We start from the raw sequence: 16,893 nt of genomic DNA, 5'->3' as shown, positions 1-16,893 counted from the left end.
TTATGATGTGGAATTTCTAAGACCACATGTTCCCATTTGCAAGTGCTTATCAGCCTCCACTGGCATCATATTTGCTACTGTCTCATTGGCTGAATCAAGTCACATGGCCAAGCCTAGAGTCAATGTAGTTGGGACTGTACCAGGGCATGAATTCCAGAAGGCATGGTTTTTTGGGGACTTTCAGTGTAACCATCTATAACAGCCATTAATTAAGCATTAACATCAAATAGTCACTTTTAAAAGTTTCCACTTTATTATCTCATTTTGTTTAACAACAACCCTTGAGGAATAAATATATGCCACCCTATTTTACAAAGAAAGGGACTAGGGCTCAGAAATCGACTAAAATCACACAGCTAGTAAATGGGAGAATTAAGACTTGACCTCAGGTCTTATTACTACAAGTCCTATGTTTTCCATCATATCACAGCTACCTCTGGCCAGCTCGACCAGTGATATCTAGCTATGATTTCTGTATTTGATCTTACCAGGTTTTGAAATTTTGCTGACAAATAAACATCCATTTTTCCAAATGCTTTTTCTAGAGTTTAGATTGCTATTATTATTTTTTTTTAATTGTGTGGAGAGAAATGCACCCATTTCTCAAAAACTTTGATGTATTGAAACAGAATTACTAGCAATGTTTGCTTAGTGTAAAACAAGCCCCAACTAAACCAGGGTGGCTACTGGGAAGCACCCACCTTACATCAAACCTTGAAAGGTGACTTACTTAGACTTTGTGATGCCCAAAGTTTCTTCTAAGGAACAGAGATACTTTTCTGCACCCTACCCCCATGATGAAGCATTTCAGCCCCAAAACTATCAGATCCAAGTTCCTTAAGGCATTTACACTTCTGTGCAAGTGTCAATACTAATAGATCACAACCAGGGAAGAGGTGGGGGGGGGGGAATTGAGTTGAGGCTTATAAAATTAAAAAAGCATCCATAATTATTCTCATCACTGCTTCATAATCACTGGATGCTAGAGAATAAATGACAAGGAGATGAAGATCAGGTCTGGCTCAGCAGCACTACCTATGGCTGCTGCCAGGGTCATCAGTGGTGGAGGAACAGACTGCCAGAGGAACCACAGTCCTGCTGCCCATTATGAGCTGAAATCGGCTGCTTCCCTGGATGAGGTGCTCCACTGAGGAGCACTCTCTGCAGTCTCCTGTTGTCTCGTTCCATACTCTTGGCCCCCAGCTTCCAGATGACACTTTTCATTAGGAACCTTGGCTGGCTGGGCCTTTGATCCATTCCCTTTACTTTCCTTGTCACTTTCCTGGTATGGAGAGAAATAAGGAAACATTTAACTGTAAACCAAATATTTTTGAACTCCCCCTCTTTCAGAGACACCCCTGCAAGAACTTTCTTTAGACAATGTCCATCTTCACGTCCAACTAGCTTCACACAAGAAGGGAAATACGAAGCATCGTGAAGTGAAATTATACATGGCTACCAGGTGGGAAAGTGCTTCCTAGGGGCCTGAAGTGGAAGCAACCAACCTTCCCACATCAGGGCTCTTGGTGGCTTCCATCAGGATGTCACATACCTTATTTTGTGTCCTATGGTACTCATTTAACACGTACTGATATTTAGGTTGAGTAAGACCAAAGAAGGTAGCAAATCTTCCACCAAGAAATTCACATGCTAAAAGAAAGAACAAGCACTTTGGTAAGTTGAATTAATAACTAGACCTTAGCATCAGTTGAAGTGACAGAGTTTAAACTTGCCTGCAGGTGATCCATTACTGCACTTAACTTTAAGGCTGACAAAGATTTCAATTGCTCTGGACTCTCAGAAAGTTCTAGGACTCACAAGGAATTGCGAAATCTTCTGTCTTCACCTGGGATTACATCTAAACAATCCTTTCCAGATGGGTATGTCAGGAGAGATTTTCGAAATACCTACTTTCAGGTACAGTGTTGGTCCTAAGCAATCAGAATAGATGCTTTGGTTGTGAAAGTTGGGAATAAAGGGTTAGCATTAACAGTGGTTTCCTGACAGTGTCTCCTAAACACCTAGAAATGTTTTCCTTTAGAATTATAAGATTTCTGACACCCTGACCCCCACAACCCAACTTTCTGATACTTAAGGCTGTTTCCTCTTCTTGGGATGTTGCTCATAGAGTATATCAAAATAGTGCTCTCCATTTTTTAAAATATGTTTTGTCTTTTCAGAAACACTCTAGCTGTTTAATCTGTTTGTTTGCCACAGTGCCCAGCACATGTATCTAAGAGGAGTTTCTAAAACATTAGAATAGGGGCACCTGGGTGGCTCAATCAGTTAAGCGTCCGACTTCAGCTCAGGTCATGATCTCACAGCTTGTGAGTTCAAGCCCCGCATTGGGCTCCGTGCTAACAACATAGAGCCTAGAGCCTGCTTGGGATTATGTGTCTCCTTCTTTCTCTGCCCCTCCCCCACTCACACTCTGTCTCTCTCTTCCTCAAGAATAAATAAACATTTTTTAAAAATTTTAACATTAGAATAAATCTTAGAACGTTTTCCTTTTTATGACCTACTATAATTTTATATTGAAAACACTAATTACAGTTTCATCTCGGCATCAGCTCTATCCAAAGTTTCTATATAGAGCCAGGGTGCTGACTGCTAGCATATGTATGCCTCCCCTACAGCCTGGAAGCCCCAAGCAGACGCACTTGAACACTACAGTCCTGCCTTGAAGGCAGCTTGATTCCCCGTGTGTTCTGTCCCTGCCATCCTCAGTCACAGCCCAACACAAAATATCGCTGTTTTGAGATTTGCTTCTTTTACTTGACCTAATCTCCTGGGGTGTTCTCCCCCCAAGATATTTCGCCTCTTTAAACAAATTTGCCCCAGCTAAAAGCATAGAGCTCTCTAGAAGATAGCATTTTTTTCTGCCAATGTACTATGGTTGAGGTAAGATTGGTATCTCACCTGAGTTCCCAAAGGAACTTACAAATCTCTCACCCTCTATCCTGATGTAAAAGCACTTGCTCCTCTGAGGCTTATACCATCTGACTAAACCACCCATCACTACTTTTTACTGTAATTTAAAGACTTCCCTCTCCTTCTCCACCCCCAGTGACTATCATGATCCCTAAGCTCACCTTAGCCATACTTTCATAGCACTCTCAAGTCATATATCAGCATTACTGAGTTTCCCCATCAGTGGTCCCTGGCCCCTATACTCCTTCTACCCTGGAGGTCGTGACAACAAATTATAATTATACGTATGTTTACTAGCCTATAATATTCATTGAATATGGAGTCCTTTGAAAGCAAAGATTGTCATTTGTCTTTGTGTCCCAGGGACCAGCACAGTGCCAAACACATATTGGCACTCAATAAATGTTTATTTCATGAATGAATGGAGACCAGTTCCTCAGAGTTATAGCTATACTTTGTGTTTTCTAAAATTTTTATTTTTTAATTTTTTAAAGTTGTTTCCTTCCCGCTGTATAAACAAGTATATGTGAATTAGAAGGCAATGAGTAATTAGATGTTGCCAATTGTGTTTTAAAGAAAATTGGTGAAAGTTGAGCAAAATAAGATTCAGTATTTCATCTGTTGTAAATAGGCACTTAGGCCATTCACTGTATCCTTGGGAAGGGTCCATAAAGTCCTTGTTCATAACAGAGTGATTATGATGAGAGAACTTGGAACCCTGTCATATAAAAATAGTTTTTTAAAAAAAACCTTGGAAGTTTATTCAGGTGAAGAATCAACTTGAGGATGGGGGAAGGCTATTGTCTTTGAATATTTGACACTCTGTCCTGTGAAAGAGGAATCTAGACTTGTTTTATATGACCTTAAGAAAGGCAACTAAGATCAATGGGAATAACTTTAAAAGAAGACAAAATATAAGGTAGACTTTACTTAAATAAGAGTTGGAATGAGATGGAAGATGTGAGGTTCTGCACCTTTGGAAATGTTCAAGCATGGATCAGGAAGGGACTGGGTTGTTCCTTCTTCAGGATGCCACGGAGTGGGTTAAACTACTGGAAGCCCCAACTAACACTGAGAGTCTATAAGTCTACATTTCATATTTATGACAAAATAAATAAATAAATAACCTGGGCAGTACTTACTTGAAAATGAGTTGCTTGCTATTTGCCCTGCCCAAAACCATAGGTATGACCGCCATGAAAGTTTAGACTGAAAACAAAAGAGAGAAATCAAGTTAGAGTAATTAATAACAAGAGTGGTGATATACGTGTTTCATGTAGAGGTTTCTAAATGGTTTATAGAATATTACATTTTCTTTCTCATACATGAGAAATATAAAGTTATCAAAATTATGAGTTGACTATAAATGGATCTAGGAAGCAAACCAAGGGGAACAAGGAGTTAGCTTAAAACTGTATTTTCTACAAACCTTATTTGGCTTAATCTCATTCAGCCCCCATGTTTACTAATATTGATACTCTAAGCTTACAGGGTCATGTGTTGAATTTGTTTTCTGTTCCCTTTTTTCTTCCTCTTCCTCCTCCTCTGTGCTATATTCTTCCATGATGTCTCCATCAACGAAATGGATAATTCTTTTGGGAATAGTTCTTTTGGAAGATCTACTTTTCTCTAATTCTGACTTCTGGAAACTGTCTTTTTCCATAAGGAAATAAAACAACTAGTAAATTTAAAACAGGGCACCTCAGCACCAGTTGCCCAGAGCAGTGTTTATGTAGCTGAGAGGTGTCTAGTTATTTCAATGGATTGTAAAGCTAGAGAATTCAGATGTAATCATTAGCTGTGATCTCATCAATTTTTCAAATCCAAGGAAGGACTGTTCAGTTCTGTACCAAAATGGAAAAAAAAAAAAAAAAAAGATAGTTAGTAGTGAAAATGTGAACTCTGAGTCTTTAAACAAAAATTTCAACAGGATTCCCTTACCCCTTATTCATTACAAAGCCGCCAATACTAGCAGGAGGAGGCCATTAATGGGGGGGTGGAAGTTTCCCAATTATTTCAATAAAGAGTGAGAAGCAGTGTAAGTGGTGATTAAGAGTACAGGCTTTGCACAGAGAAGAAAAACTTTGTCAAATATATACCTGGTAAAGGACTTATTTTCAGAATATGTAAAGAACTATTACAATTCAATAAGTAAAAGACAAGCAACTCAACTGAAATATGAGCAATGGATTTGAACAGATACTTTATCAAAGAAGATTTACAGGTGCCAACTAAACTTAGGAAAAGATGCTGTCATAGTCATTAGGGAAATGCAAATTGAAACCATAATGAGATATCATAATATAGTCACTAGAAGGCTAGGATGGAAAGGACTAATAATTCCAAGTGTTGAGGAATAAATGGAGCAACTAGAACTCTCACGTTGATGGTGGGGATGCAAAATGGTACAGCCACATTGGAAAACAGTTTGACGGTTTCTTAGAAGCTAAACATATTCTTACCATATAATGTTGTAATTCAGTGCTCTCTTGGGTTCTGGGACCCAGTTCCAAGCTGGGGGGTAGGCAGATTCTCAAATTGTCAGGACACCAGCTGGATGTCCTACAATTCAGCTCAGTTCTGACACTACCCACTCATCTCTTCCCCTACATCAGAGGCCAATCACAATAAGCCAAGGTTGTTATTTGTACTGCTGATCTACTAGCTATAAATTAGAGGTTCCCACAAATCCTACTTTGGGTTAGACGAATTTGCTAGAGCAGTCCACAGAACTCAGGAAACCTGTTTACTCACTAGATTATCAGTGTATTATAGAAGGATAGAATTTGGGGCGCCTGGATGGCTCAATCCATTAAGCATCCAACTTCGACTGAAGTTATGATCTCATGTCTGGTGAGTTAGAGCCCTGTGTCGGGCTCTGTGCTGACAGCTCAGAGCCTGGAGCCTGCTTTGCATTCTCTCTCTCTCTCTCTCTCTCTCTCTGCTCCTCCTGTGGTTGTGCTCTGTTGCTCTCTTTCTCAAAAATCAACAACAACAAAACAGGATGTAATTTAGAAAGAGCCAGATGGAAGAGGTGCACAGGGCATGGCACAGGGAAAGGGTACAGGGCTTCTGTGCCTTCCCTGAGCACAACACTCTCTCGGGAGCTCCGTGTGTCCACCAACGAGGAAGCTCTCCCACCCCACCCCCCACTCTGTTTTGTTTGTTTTGGAGGCTTGGCTAATTAAATCATTGGCCCTGAGGGCACTAGTGATGAATTCAACCTCCAGCCCCTGGGGGAGGTCAGGGGAACGGGACTGAAGTCACCTAATCACAGGGTTGGTTCCCCTGACAACCAGCCCTCATCCAAAGGTCACCTCTTTAACATAACAAGAGACACTTAGTCTCTCTCTACACTTAGGAAATTATAAGAGTTTCAGAAGCCCTGAGCTAGAAATGGAAAGACCACATATATATTTATTATAAATCACAATATCACTCATGTTGATATTTACCCAGGGGAAATTGAAACATTTCCATCTAAAGATTTGTATGTGAATATTTATAGCAGCTTTATTTGTAAGAGCCCCAAACTGACAGTCAAAATATCCATTAATGAATAAACCAAATGTGATATCTATTATGTGATACATAACTAGTAGAATACTATTTAGTGATTAAAGTATTGAACACTAATGTTTATTTATTTATTTTGAGAGAGAAAGGGGGGAGGGGCAGTCAGAGGGGGAGACTGAGAATCCCAAGCAGGCTCTACACTGTCAGTGCTGGGCTTGCTGCAGAGTTCCATCCCATGAACCACAAAACCATGACCTGAGCCGAAACCAAGAGTCAATTGCTTAACAGGTGAGCCTTCCAAGTACCCCTTTGGACATTAATATTGTTGTGCCCGAATTGTGAGTCCCCTGAGACCCCCAAGGAGCCGACACTGATGCAAGTACATAAGGATCTTTATTACAAGCTCGAGCAGGGGCTCACCTGTCAACCGGCGCAGTGGCAGCAGGGTGAAGCCCCGAACAATAGTGAGCAGGGTTTTTATGGGGTAAGGGACAGGGGTGTTACAGTGCACACATTGTATGTATAGCATCATCACATAGGCTCCAATTACAATTGTACAGCACCCATGGTGACAGTTTTGACCATTTAGTATCTGTGAGGTGTCTGTTGCTTTTGGTGGGACCCAATCATGACCTTTGAGAATCCTTTGAAAATGACCAGTTATGAGGTGAGCTCAAAGGGCCTACGTGGGGTTTAGGCAAGCAGTGAGTGATTGGCTAGTTTGTACAAAGTGAGTATCTGCAGTTCCCAGCCCTGACTCAGACCACAGGAATGTTACACATTTCTTTTGATTGGCTGATCCTAGGGTGGCCCGAGGGTGGCTTTAGCTGAAGCTTTTCCTGGAACTGGAGCTACGTGCAGCCTGAGGTTGCTCTTAATGGAGGCCTTAATTTCAGGCTCCTCAATATTTGCAACACTATGAATGAATCCCAAAAACATCATGCTAAGTGAAAGAAGCCAGACACTGTATATTAAATGATTACATTCATATAACATTTTAGAAATGGCAAAATTATAGTTGTAGAAAACAGATGAGTGTTTGCTAGGGAGGATGGGGGAAGAGACAACTACCAAGGGACAAAGGGAACTTTCGGGGGTGATAGAAATCTTCTAATAGATATCATGATTGTAGCAGTGGTTACTCAACTGTATACATTTGTCAAATCAAATTCTACACTTAGTGATGAAGTTTTGGGGTGATGGGGGATTCCGTGGAGTCTGGAGCTGATGGCCAAGAGATAATTCTTGAAGACGTCTCTGGTGCAAAATGGTGATTTTATTAAAGCATGGGGACAGGACCCAATGGTAGGAAGAGCTGCACTGGGGTCCTGATGGGTAACTGATGATATACCCTCAGGTTGGAAGGGGGTCAGGGATAGAGTAAGTCTCTAAGGAATTTCGGAAGCAAGGCTTCCAGGACCTTGAGGAGCTAGCTGTTGCTAGGGAAACACCATTTATCATCAGGAGACCCTTCTGATGCATATCAGAGGCCATAAGCTTGGAGCATGATTGCCAGCATATATCCTGGGGCAGCTGAGATAAAGGAAGTAGATTTAAGGTGGGGTTTAAGCCAAGGTTGTCCTTTGCTCCTGGCAAAGTGTCATCCTTGAGGCAGCTGAGCTCCTAAAGGGAGGTCACTCTGCTGGTCTCAAGGATTTGTCAATGGGCTCTAGGCAGTAAGTGAATTTAATTTCTTTTTGCCTTAGTTTCCCACATCACCATGACAAGCAATTAAACCTCTTTCCTTTGTTCTTGGATAGCCAGGCATGTTGGAGGAATATCACACATATGCCACCACCTGGGGGTGGGGGGTGGGGGTGGTGCCAACCTGTATTTTGTCCTTAGCCTGCCTCTTGCTCCCTTGTCAGTTAACACTGGTTAATATCTCAATAAATCTCACCAGTTTGGGAGCCAGCCTGGCTAGGTTTAATATCCTATTACTCACTACCTCTGTGCCTTGGTTTCCTTATCTCTAAAATAAGAATGATATAGTTTGAGTGTATCTTTGAATATAGTACCAACCTTATAAAATGAGAATTAAATGAGTAAAGACACACCAAGGAATTAGAACAATTCTTACCAAATAGCAAGTATCTAATAAAAGCTAGGTATTATTAAGTACCCATCACTTCCGTCATAGTGTATATATGTTTTAATGCAGTAAGCACACTATTGTCTTAATGAGCACCTAATATATTTTAAGATTATGTCAGCAAATATGGCAGACTGAGTTGATGTGAAAGTCCTCTTCCTATTCCAAACACACGGAAATGCTGGATCAAATTAAAATATTAAATCCAGCTGTACTAAGGACATAAGAGAGGCAGGGAGACTGGAAGGAAGGAAGCCTAGGTATCAGCAAAAGAAGGAAAACTCAAAATCCTAAGAGTGTCCTAAAGCTGAGATGGTTCCTAAGGGTTTCAGAACTGGATACAGACCAGTTTAATACTGGTGCAGAGAAGAGAGCCCAAATCACAGACCCTGTGAGTGTGAGGAGGCGGAGTGAAATACCTGAATAAAACTAAGATAAATAAATTACGGTCTTATCTGTAAAATACGGACTAGAAAAACTCTACTGCCTTACAAAAATGGAAAAATGCTTTGTCATCTCCTGGCAACATGGGTAGAAATAGTCACCTGAAAAATATTGGAACCCCAGGCCAGTACCAAATGCTGGGTGTGGCCAGATTCATAGTCCTCAGGTGGTATGAGGCCCCGGAAGTGAAGCTTCAGGACCCACAGAACTCTGTTGGAAGCAAGCACAAAGCCCCCTTGCGGGGTGGGGAGACTTCAACAAGACAAGGTTCACTGGATCTGCACCAAAAACACCCTCTGCTGCAGATGCCATGGCAAAAACTTACAAACCACAGGAAGAAAGTATGCTCCTGAAGAAGTTACCAAGTCTTCACTCGAGAGTCAGGAATAATAGAGCAACACAAAACTACAATGAGTATGTCTAATTTATTCAAAGAGACAAAGGAAGCAAGACATAATATCCAAAAGGAACAGGGTGATTTGAAAAATAACTGAGCAGAAATTCTAGAAACGAAACATATAGTCAACACAGGATACATTGGATATAGATTGAACAGTGAAGAAATCTCAAAGAAAAGTTTTGAGATGTGAAGAATGGGTAAGAAAGTTCAGTATCTGCTGAGTGGGAGTTCAGAAAAAGTGAATGGAAAGAACAGGGAAGGTAATGTTTGAAGAGGTAATGACTATGAATTTTCAATATTTGGGGTTTTTTTTAAGTTTGTTTATTTGTTTTTGAGAGATAGAGAAAGCACGAGTGGGGAAGAGGCAAAGAGAGGAGAAAGAATGCCAAGCAGGCTCCATACTGCCTGACATGGGGCTCGAACCCACGAACTGTGAGATCATGACCTGAGCTGAAGTCAGGAGTCGGAGTGAGCCACCCAGCTGCCCCTAAAATTTATTGTAGAGACAAACCTATGCAGAGAAGGACTCTCAGACCCTCCCCTCCCTAAAAGCAGGAAATCTATGTGAATGTTAGTCTCCCTGGAACAGGAGGTAAAGAGCAATCTTATCACCAGAGATGGGGCGTTTACAGAGTCCAGAAGCCTGTACAAACAAGCCTTGTTCCTTGTTACTTTTTACTAATTTGCTACCCCAACCCAAAGTCTGTTTAGAATTCCTTACTAATTGAAGCTCCAAAAGTCACGTTTTCTTTGCCTTGCCAATTCTTCACAGATTTATCGTCTCTCTGTCTAAAAAGTATAAAACCTAACTGGCCTTGGTCATTCCTTTGGGTCTCAATTTCATTATTGGGCCTCTGTGTACATGGAATAAAACTTTGTTTTTTCTCTCCTATTTATCAGTCTCATGTAAATTTAGTTCTTAGTCCAACTGGAAGACCTTGAGCATAGAGAAGTATTTTTCATTCCCTTCAGTGTATGTGAATAAATCCCCAAATCTTATTTGTACAACGCTGAGTTTCTGTCATTGTCAAAGGTCAGAGTTGCAAAAAGCTCGTCAGGGGTTAAATTTGTCAGCAAAGTGATATGAGGGCAGAGGACCCAGCCCAGGTTCCTCTAAGGACACCTGAGCAATAAACACACAGGGTTTTGCAGACTGACTTAGTGACAGTGTATCACAAAAGAGCCTTAGCAAGAAATAGAAAAGTTTTCTGATGCCAAAAAGCAGCAAAAAGTAACCATTTTAATTTGGCCTTTAAGACAGTGCTATGAGAAATAAAACACATCTTACAACAATAATCACAAAGAAATACAAACATTTTTAAAAGCAACTCACCTACATGTATTTCTCTGATTTTTCTTTCATTGTTGTTATTCATTATGTCTGGCTTTGAACGTAGTACAAAATTCGGCGCCAGAAATTGTTCAGTAGATGATAAATTGGAGAAGCTAGGCTGAGGCCAGACAGAGCCCTGGAATATGCCCACGTAGAAGGTCTCTGTGTGCCTTACAGGGCGGAACGTGTTTGAGTTGTGGGAAGGTCAGTTATATTTGCACATCCGGCAGTGAATAAACCCAGCAAGCGCCAAACTTGTCTTCAGATTTGAATCATCTAAGGGTCTTTTAAAAAATTCAAAGGGTAGACCACACCCCAGACCACTTAAGTCACCATCTGTATAAGTGGGACATGGCACCAGTTTTTTTTGTTGTTTTTTTTTTAGTTTGTTTATTTTTGAGAGAGAGAACATGTGTGTACAAGCACCAGTGGGGGAGGGACTGAGAGAGACAGACAGAGAATCCCAAGAAGGCTCTTTAGTGTCAGCACAGAGCACAACAAGGGGCTCGACCCCATGAACCATGAGATCATGACCTTAGCTGAAACCAAGAGTCTAACGCTTAACCCACTAAGCCACCCTGGCGCCCCTGGCATCAGTTATTTTGAAGCTTCCCCAGTGATCCCAATGGACGGGCAAGTTTCCTAAGGAAACCTGTGGGAAAAGATATAGTGATTTGCTGCACATTAAGCTAGTGCCAAGTCATCTTGTGTATTTTTTTCAAGAGGATATATATTTTCTTCATTTTGCTTTCTGAGCCTCACTGCCCCCTCTGCCAACCCTGCTCCAGGCTTAAAAACTTACATATCAAGTTTAAGGACAAGGTCTAACAGGGATGGGTGGGTGGCTCCGTCAGTTAAGCACCCAACTTCAGCTCAGGTCATAATCTCCTGGGTTTGTGGGTTCGAGCCTCACACTGGTCTTTGTTGACAGCATGGAGCCTGCTTTGGATCCTCTGTGATTCTCTCTGCCCTTCCCCTGCTGCCACTCTCTCTCTCTCTCTCAAAAACAAACATTAAAAAGAAAAAAATTAATACAGCCTAACAGCCCCACTGTGGTTTACTGTACTTCACTCCTCTGAAGACCATCTTCCAGTTCATACATTTCCAAACCAAATGAAGTACCCCACTCCCCATATACCTGGCTCACCTGTTAACTTGTATTACAGATTAATGATATCTGCTGGCTCTCTGAAGAAAATACTAGTTTCTGTTCTTCATGATAATAATGTTGGGAGTTAAATAAGCATTTATATCTTTTCATTCAGGGAACTCTAAAGGGAAACCACGAGGAGAGAAAAGCGGAAAGAGAGAGAGGGTGAGAAAGAGCCCTAGCTTAGTGGGGTTAGTGAATGTTCTTCTGCCACCTAGTGGACTCTTTAGGATGCGCTGTGCAAAATCACAGAACAGTGTGGAATCTTTCTATTTACAAAAACCTGGGAGCACTGCCAACTTCACACCATGTATGTAGACGTGGATGTTTTGCAAGTGATCTTTCAGAAGGCTAAATATTCCCTACAGCGTGCTTTTTACCTCTTTTAATTCTTTTTTTTTTTTTAAGTTTATTTATTTATTTTGAGAGAGTGAGCACAAGTGGGAGAGTGGCAGAGGGAGAGAGAATCCCAAGCAGGCACCGTGCTGTCAGCAAGGAGATCATGACCTGAGCCGAAATCAAGAGTCGAAGGCTCAACCCACTGAGCCATCCAGGCGCCCCAACCTCTATTTAATTCTTATGATCACCTCTACTTTTTGTTTCTTAAAAAACCCCAACTCTAGTTTATCAAGGATTGTCCCTAAAAGACCATATAATCTCCCCAACCTTTCACTATTGGAGTACCTCCGGCTCAGTGATGGAGTCGCTTGTGTTTTTTATCTATACATTAATGTATTAATGAATAGATATTCATCTATGAGAGGAATGAAGATTCATCTCATTGAGGCTTATGGCTTTAAATACTACATACATGTAAATTTATATCCAACAATTTTATCTCCAGGTCAGACTTTTTCTTGAATCGCAGATTCAGAGATCCTACTGTCTACTTGACGTAGCTTCTTGGGTGTCTAATAGACATCTTGGTCCTGACAAGCTGAAATCTTTGCTCACATTTCCAGTGCACCCTTCTTCCTGCATACCCCTCCCCCAGACACACATTCGCACCTCCTCCAGCAGTCTTTTCATTTCAATAAATGGCAATTCTGTTCTTCCAGTTGTTCAGACCAGAGGCCTTGGCGTCATTCTTGATTCCTTTCCTTTAGCCACCCCCCCCCCCCCATTAAGTCCATCAGGAAATCCTCTTGGATATTTCTGGAATCCTGATAGGACTACTCCACCCTGGTCTAAGCCATCATCTCGCCTAGATTGTGGCAGTGGCCTTCTATATGTCCCCCTATAGTCTATATTCAAGAGGCAGCCAGAGTTGTGGAATCCTAAATCAGATCATGTGACTCCTTGCTTAGCATCCACAATGGGTTCATATTGCACCTGTGGAAAGGTGGGGGGGGGGGGGGGGGGGGGGGGGGGGAGCAGGAGGGGAAGCCAAGGTCCTTACAATAGCCTGCAAGGCTGCCAGTCTGGCTCCCAGTACTTTTCTGATCACTTTGTGCTGACCTCCGCCCTGCCCCCAACACACTCAGCACACTGGCCTTCACATTATGGTTCCCTGACCACAGGCTCTTCCCACCCCAGAAGGAACTTGAACCTATGGTTCCCAGGACTAGTCCTTCCTCCCTTAGACTTTGAACTCCTCTCTCTCAAGGCACCTACCTGTCCCCTTCACCACCAGCACCACTCAACATTCTACCTAGGTTTTCTCCTGAGCACTTACCACCTTGCACGGACTCTGAATTCGCCTGTCTCCCTCCTCCCTCCCTGCCCTTCCCTCCCCTGCCTGTCCTCTGGCCAGAGTGGAAGGGGCTTTACCTGTGTGTTTCTGGCTGTGTCTCCTGCCCCTACACTACCTGAGATAGGGCTGACACTCAGTATTTACTTAATAAATGAACCATACATTTTAATGGGTGAGGGAAGGTATTATGTAATAGATTGGAAAACTAAGGCAAGAACAGACTTGTAATTATCTCTATTTCTGATGTTAAAATGGCTGCCCTTTGTTTAATATTTTTCTCACAACATTTGCACATTAATCATTTCATTTTCATCAACTCCTTCACTGATACACAGCATTGGAATCTGCACCAGCAAAATCACACGAGTTCTACTCTTGGCGTTGCGCTTCAGGAAGATAGCACACCTAAATTTCCCCCCGTTCTTTCAGTTTTCATTAATCAAAACAAGTTTTCAAAAGAACCGGGTTAAAAAGCAGCAGCACAGGGTCCTTACACACCCACAGACACACACACACACACCCCTAACTGGGCCAGCAGCACAGGGTCCTTACACACACACACACACACACACACACCCCCCTAACTGGGCCAGCAGCACAGGGTCCTTACACACACACACACACACACACACACACACACACACACACCCCTACCTACCTAACTGGGCCACTGTGGGTGCTCTCAGCTTCTGCCTTCCCCTCCCCTGCGAGGTGGTCTGAAGGTCAAGCAGGGATGGGGCAGCCAAAGCCCCCCTTCATGCAGCAGTATTTTCTACTGACTCCTCCACACTGTTTCACCTGCAGAAACCGGCCCAGTCCAGTCGGTGCCTCACCCCAGTCAGGGAGCAGGCAGGGTTGAGCGAGGAATTATGGGGACCAAGCAAAGACATGAAATACAGATAAATGAATGCATGCGCTAGCAAACCTCTGCTCCCCATGAGAGCTGCTGCCTGAACATTACCTGGCAGGACTCCTAGATCTTTATTTTCAGTCTTTTTTTTTTTTTCCTAATGTTTCTTATTTATTTCTGAGAGAGAAAGAGACAGTGCAAGTAGGGGAAGGTTAGAGAGAGAGGGAGACGCAGAATCTGAAACAGGCTCCAGGCTCTGAGCTAGCTGTCAGCACAGAGCCCGATGCGAGGCTCGAACCCATGAACCGTGAGATTATGACCTGAGCCGAAGTCGGACGCTCAACCGACTGAGCCACCCAGGCGCCCCTTATTTTCAGTCTTAAACCGCGTACATGCACCTAACCACCGCAGACAAGAGTAATATCCCTGGGGCACCTGGGTGGCTTGGTTAGTTACATGCCACACTCTTGATTTCAGCTCAGGTCATGATCTCAGAGTTGTGAGAGAGAGATCAGGCTCTGCACTGAGCCTGAATGTGGAGCCTGCTTGGGATTCTCTCTCTTCTATTCTCTCTCGCTCTAAATAAACAAATATTAAGAAGAAAAGAAGAGTAACATCACTGATGTACCCCTGCTATCAGGGCGTTTCTTAGCTTTTTCTACATCATGGCAGGTGATGGAGGGAATTCTCAGAAATTCTGCAGGTGAGCAGCCTGGGAGCTCCGGCCCTCGGGCCCTGCCCAGCTAGCCCCAGAAGGCTGAGAGCAGTAGCTTGGGGAAAATGCCTGTGAAGCTCTAGAGAATAAAACTCAAGCCACTGGCGACCACGGTCTCCGGGGGTGTTCTGTGTGACAGTATGAACTTGCACCTACTTCAGTCACAGCAAAGGTGCAGGATACAGTGAGCCGCACTGACGTGATAGCGCTGGCCTTTTGTATAAGCAGGTCTGTGTTCTAGAGCTCTGAGTAGACAGGCTCCCCTTATTTTAATCTCTTCAGTTTGCTACTAAACCATTTTTTAAAAATAAAAACATAAATGCTCCGCAAATTACTCAAATATCACATCTGTAGACACAAAATTACGGTAACCCACATGACACTGCAAGTTTTGTTTTTACACACGTTAAAAGAGGTAGGAAACGTTATTTTCTAAAGCACACTCTGGAAAATAAGGCACGATTTCTGAACAGGGTTGTATTTCTGAGTACATTTATACAGTACTGATAAACCCACCTCAACTTTCCAAAGGATGGCGTTCTGCAGAGCACCGCACAGCCACAAGGGGCCCTGTACCAGAGTCTCCCACAGTCCAGAACATCCATTTTGCCGGCCTGCACTGAGCAAGGGGGAGATGGGCCAATTCAGATCCCACTTTGCGTTTCAGTGGTGAGAGGTACCAAGAAGCAGAAATAAAAGCCAAACAGGTTGAGGAGTGTTGACTATTTAATGAACTCATGTAGCATAAAATGATACAAATGTGTGTCATTTTAAAACATTACGGTGAAGAATTAGGGTTTTTGAATCGTATTAATGGTAACTGGTTTAATACATGTAAAAATATTTACCAAAAATCAAAATCTCAATGAAATTATAAGTAAAATTACTTTTATTTTCATAAATAAAAAGGTAACTCATTATACAAACAACACTTGTTAGGTGTCATCCAGTTTAAGGAGAAAAATATACACAACACTTAACACAACGTTACACCCTCTACAACCTTCATGTGGCTGCCTGACGTGTATCAACTTGCCAGATTTCCAACACCGCTATAAAGAATATACTATATAATGGGGTATTTTAGTCACAAAGCGTTGCTTTTGCTTAGTCAACAGTTTTTCTTACTGGCTCATGTTGAAGTTGCCAATTATTGATTTAAAGTAATAGCAGTATTTCCTGCGTTTTACAGACGCACTGAACACACGACATGTTTTCATTCCATATGTGGTAGTATAATCCACAAAAATGTCAATGTGAAAATTTAGTGACTAGGTTAATAAGCACTAATACTCGAGATAAATAGGTCCTATAAGGCCGAGAATAACAAGCTGGCATCAAGTTTAAAGTTCCGTCAGTAAATGGCATACAGCAAACAGACAAATGATTTTGTAGTATCACATAAAATATAGTGAAATTTAAATCAAGTATGTTTCTATAGAGACCAAAATAAAACTAAATGTCCAGTTATTACTCCACTCATTCTAGAAACTGCAGCTTCAAATATTAAAATGGTATATAGTAGTTATTAGCATTTCCATATATGAAAAAAACCCTCACTGATTCTTTTTAGTTTTCAAGAGTTAACACTATGATGTAATTATTCATTTGAACACAATATTGATTCATATAGGAATAATCTGTTTATTCTTCACAATGACATGTTTATTCCTAGTTCCACACTTTATGCAGATCTCACTTTGTCACAGGGTGGCTATGTGGAGTCAATGGTTGACCTATGTAAGTGTTTAGCAGAGTGCCTGGCATAT

At 41.9% G+C, this 16,893-nt stretch overlaps 1 protein-coding gene across 1 annotated transcript; it reads right to left on the bottom strand.

The window, feature by feature from the left end:
- Positions 1-319: 319 nt before the first annotated feature.
- FAM177B (family with sequence similarity 177 member B) lies at positions 320-4,656 on the bottom strand. Its single transcript, XM_039222249.1, has 4 exons — positions 4,421-4,656; positions 4,074-4,140; positions 1,553-1,650; positions 320-1,282 (listed from the first exon to the last, which is right to left on the bottom strand). Exons 1-4 carry the CDS (start codon positions 4,592-4,594, stop codon positions 1,106-1,108), a joined length of 516 nt encoding a protein of 171 aa, XP_039078180.1. The 5' UTR covers positions 4,595-4,656; the 3' UTR covers positions 320-1,105.
- Between the last annotated feature and the right edge of the window lie 12,237 nt (positions 4,657-16,893).

This window comes from Hyaena hyaena, unplaced genomic scaffold (assembly GCF_003009895.1).
Source record: "Hyaena hyaena isolate Hyena2069 unplaced genomic scaffold, ASM300989v1 scaffold_1086, whole genome shotgun sequence".
Classification (NCBI taxonomy): domain Eukaryota; kingdom Metazoa; phylum Chordata; class Mammalia; order Carnivora; family Hyaenidae; genus Hyaena; species Hyaena hyaena.
This window is presented reverse-complemented; position numbering and strand designations above follow the sequence as displayed.